The 4,159-nt window shown below is 39.2% G+C and overlaps 1 protein-coding gene across 1 annotated transcript; it reads right to left on the bottom strand.

Moving 5' to 3' along the window:
* Positions 1-208: 208 nt before the first annotated feature.
* On the bottom strand, positions 209-622 carry LOC101551375 (NADH dehydrogenase [ubiquinone] 1 beta subcomplex subunit 11, mitochondrial-like). Its single transcript, XM_055124825.1, has one exon. It carries the CDS (start codon positions 620-622, stop codon positions 209-211), a length of 414 nt encoding a protein of 137 aa, XP_054980800.1.
* Between the last annotated feature and the right edge of the window lie 3,537 nt (positions 623-4,159).

The following is a 4,159-nucleotide window of genomic DNA, read 5'->3' on the forward strand; positions in this document are numbered from 1 at the left end:
CTTAGGGCAGGTTTGATGTCGTCCAAGACATTACTGTGCTGTCATTTGGGCTCCAGAGACTAAAATTCCCTGTTTTTTTCTTTTTTCTATACTTATCATCTTTGGATCTTCCTGGGGACTTTTCCTTAACTTTCCCCACTTTATAATCAGTCCTTTTGCACGCTGAGAGGTGGCGTGGCGGGTGCTTCCCCGAGTATCACTCTAGCGACTAGTTTTCATCCTCCTGCAGCTGCATCTTGCTGGGGTCCAGGTACCCGGATTCCATCACTGGCAGGCCACTGGCCTCACGGTGTTTCACAAACCCCTCAGCTTCCCGGCGGGCCCACTCGTGGTGCATCCTGTGGTCGGGCTGGTAAACCAGAAAGGTGCTGCCAAGGACCAAGAGCACGGAGAAGCCAAAGAAGAAGACGAGCTGCATGTTGCAGAGGTCCAGGCGCGGGTCCTGGTTGGAGCTGTGAGAGTCGGGATGCTGCTCCCAGAGGTTCTCCTCCACAGCATCACGGTCCCCCTGGAGGGATGGAGTCGGTGCTGGCATTCCCTTTCCTGCCACTGCGGCCAGGTGGCCACACCTCCTGGGGAGGCAGGGTTCACTAAGCACAGGGACAGCAGGGACCCCTTGCATCGCTGCTGAGGCCACACGCAGCCTAACGCCCAAACCTAACACCCAGGCCAACAGGACACCACATCTGAAGGGATCTCGCAGGCCAGATGAACCTTATTTTCAAAGGAAATCAAACATTAATAAGTTTCCTTATAAATGAGTATTCATATTAATTTTTATTAATAGAAAATTAAATTAAGAGAAATTAAAGTTAATACCCCAAGTTAAAACAATTTTAATTATAATTTCAGGGAATTGAAACATTGCTTGAAACTCTAAAAAAATTATCCTAAAAAACATTATTCTAAAAAAATTATCTTGCGTATACAAACTGTTTTCATAAAAAAACACATAAAATGCCCCTTCATATTCCTGCAATATAGACCTACGTCCAAATTGCATAATAAGTGCATGTCAAAAATGGGAAAAAGCAAAGTTGAGTGAAATGTCAGAAGGCTAATTATTATTCTCTCAGAGGAGGATTGAATAAGGCACATCTAAGATTAAAAAATAAATAACAACATGAGCACATTACTTAGAAATACAAGTGGAAATAACAGGAGAAAAAGTTCAAAGAGTTGAAAGTGGTTGTTTTAGAAAAATTAGAGTTGGGGAGGTATGCAAATTGCTGTTTTCAATAAACTTACTTTTAAAAATTAATATGATACTTGAAATTTTTAAAATTTAAGTTTACAAAGAGATACTGAGAAAGTGGCTTGGTTTTGAACTGTAAGTGCAGTGAAGATTAATCTATTTTGGCCACCCACTTTAAAACAACATATTTCAATTCTCTTGAAGCCTTCAGTTGCTTTTCTGTTTGCTTTTCTCAGTTTATTTCTTTTCTCCCTCACACCAGATAATTCTACCCTTACCAGCAGAATGTATATAGGCATATTTGTTTATTAACAAGTTACCAAATACAGAAAAGAATTTGCCAATAAATAAGCTAAATGTGGGATACCTCAGAAAGTGGATATTTCTACTTCCACACACCAGGATTTGCTGTACAACCATGTATGCCCTAGAAATAGCATGCCATAATCATACACTCATATATAAAGACAGATTTTGATAAATTAATGGCGAAGCTGATTCACATTTGTATTCAAATCAGTACACTCTCAGAGATCGACATGCTTATACCATCTTCTTGAGCTATTTAAGTTCTTTCCCTGAGTCTACCTACTTGTTAGATCAAATAAAGGCTTTTTGATGAAAAAAAAATCAGTACTATACAAATCCCCATGTGTACTTTCTTTTTTCAATGTAATTATACAACATCCATTACTAAGTCTTTTTCCTCTCACCCTTTAAAAACTGTATACACAGGCAAATCAAAGAGACTTAAATCTCTAAAGTTATGATTTTTAAATCACTGCCAATAGAATGAAAAGAATCATAATGTCTGTATTCTCACCTTATTCTTTGTTAAAACATTTTTTTCTGTCCTCTACCTATAGAGGAAACAAGATACTGTTAAGATTCAACGCAAGTGCAACCTGTATGCCTTTTTATATCAGGTAGAACTGTCACCACTGTCCATAAATTTTATTTGCTCTTACCCCATCTTACCCCAAAGCAGATATTTATTCTAGAATCTGAATGTCAGGTGGATTTTATCAGAATCTGGATTCCTTGAAAAAATGGGACTATTGTTCAACTCTATATCCCTAGCATGTAGGATAGCTCTTGGTAATCAGTAGGCACTAAATAAATATTTGGTTATTAAGTGATGATAGGAAGTGAGATAAATTAAGAAGCAGAAAACCGACATTCTAATGCTAAATTTTATAATAGATATGCAACTCTTTAAACTTCAGCTTCTCCTTTTATGTTTGATTTGGGGCCACACCCAGCTATACTCAGGGGTTATTCCTGGCTCTGTGCTTCGGGATCACTCTTAGTCATACTCAGAGGATCATATGTGGTACCAGGGATCATTCTTGGGTCAGATGCATGCAAGGCAAGTGCCTTATCCTATGTACTATCTCTTCAGTTTCAGTTTCTCTCTCTTTTTTCTTTAAGTGAAACTAGGGGCTGGAGCAATAGCACAGCGGGCAGGGCATTTGCTTTGCATACCACCATCCCGGGTTCGATCCCCAGCATTCCATATGGTCCCCTGAGCACCGCCAGGAATAGTTCCTGAGTGCAGAGCCAGGAGTAACCCCTGTGCATCGCTGGGTGTGACCCAAAAAGCAAATAAAAAAAGTGAAACTAATTACCTTGATAAAAGGTAAGAACTTATATGTACTACTTGAACACTGCAAGTTATTGTACAAAATAGTGTCACTTATCTTCAATCCTTGACGTAATTTAGTTGCTGGTACTCAACATCATTCTAGGCACTACCATGCCACAGTGAATATAACATAGTTACACCTGTTCTGAGAAACTTAATTTTGGGTGTGTGGGGTGGGGTATTAGACGGAGAGAGGTATAAGTAAAATAAGTGAAACATGTAGTCTGTTATATAGTGACAAGTACTATAAAAAATTACACTGGAATTATAGTATAGCATGTAGGACACTTGACTTTCACATAGCTGACCTAGATTCAATGCCCAGCACCCCATATGGTTCCCTGAGCACCATCAGAAGTGATCTGTCAACTTAGAGCCAGGTTTAAGCCCTGAGTACTGTCAGATGTTGACCAGAAAATAAGAAAACTAAATTAGAAAGAGAAATTTGAAGTATGAGAAAGCAGTTGTACCAAACATTTTAAGAAAAGTCCTCAAAAAAATAAGACATTGGAGCAAACATTGAAAGAAAGAGTATGCAACAGGTGTGAGTAATAATTGCAAGAATCTTGAAGTTTGCTGTGCATTTATAATACAAGAAAGTCAGAATGGCTCGATGATGGAGCTTAACTAGGCAAAAGAGTAGCAGGGAAGAGACCAAACAGACAACTGATAACCAATCTGATGGCTCAAAGAGTTAGTTGTAAAATTCCTGGATTATATTGAGTAAAATGAAAAAATTAGAAGATGCTGAGGGAGTACCACAGTGCCTCACTGCTAATGTATAAATTCCCTCTAGTACTTGCACTGGAAAACTATTGTGGGAAATTCAAGGAAGAAGTATGGAAACCAAACGTCTATTGCAATAATCCAGGCAAAATATCCAAGAAATACAGTGATTTGGACTACAGCATTGTTTGTAGTATTAGAGGTGATGTAAAACACATGGATTACAGATATCTATGAAAGTCACTGTCACTGTCACTGTCATCCCATTGCTCATCGATTTGCTTGAGCTATGAAAGTAAATAAAGGAATCAAGGCACAAAAAACAAGAGCTCAGTTGCTGATTCCCAAGATGAGGCTGACTAGTAGAAGTGGACATAAAGAAATTTTAGCAGGGCAATAACAAATGGCCAAAGGCAACAGAATCTGAGCATTGGCCTTTAAGAACTGAATTTACTAAGGGTGGGGAAGGGTAGATGGGAGGGTTCATGGGTCACTGGTGAAGGGAAGCACACTCTAGTGCTCTAGTGGAGGGCGTGGTTAGCATGTTGGATGCAGGAAACTCTCCCACTGTCAATCATGGGGCCTCTATAAAA

The sequence above is a fragment of the Sorex araneus genome, chromosome 2 (assembly GCF_027595985.1).
Source record: "Sorex araneus isolate mSorAra2 chromosome 2, mSorAra2.pri, whole genome shotgun sequence".
NCBI classification, from domain to species: Eukaryota; Metazoa; Chordata; class Mammalia; order Eulipotyphla; family Soricidae; genus Sorex; species Sorex araneus.

Coding starts and splice junctions, on each gene's coding strand:
- LOC101551375 (XM_055124825.1), bottom strand. CDS start 622: ATGCAAGGGGTCCCTGCTGTCCCTGTGCTTAGTGAACCCTGCCTCCCC.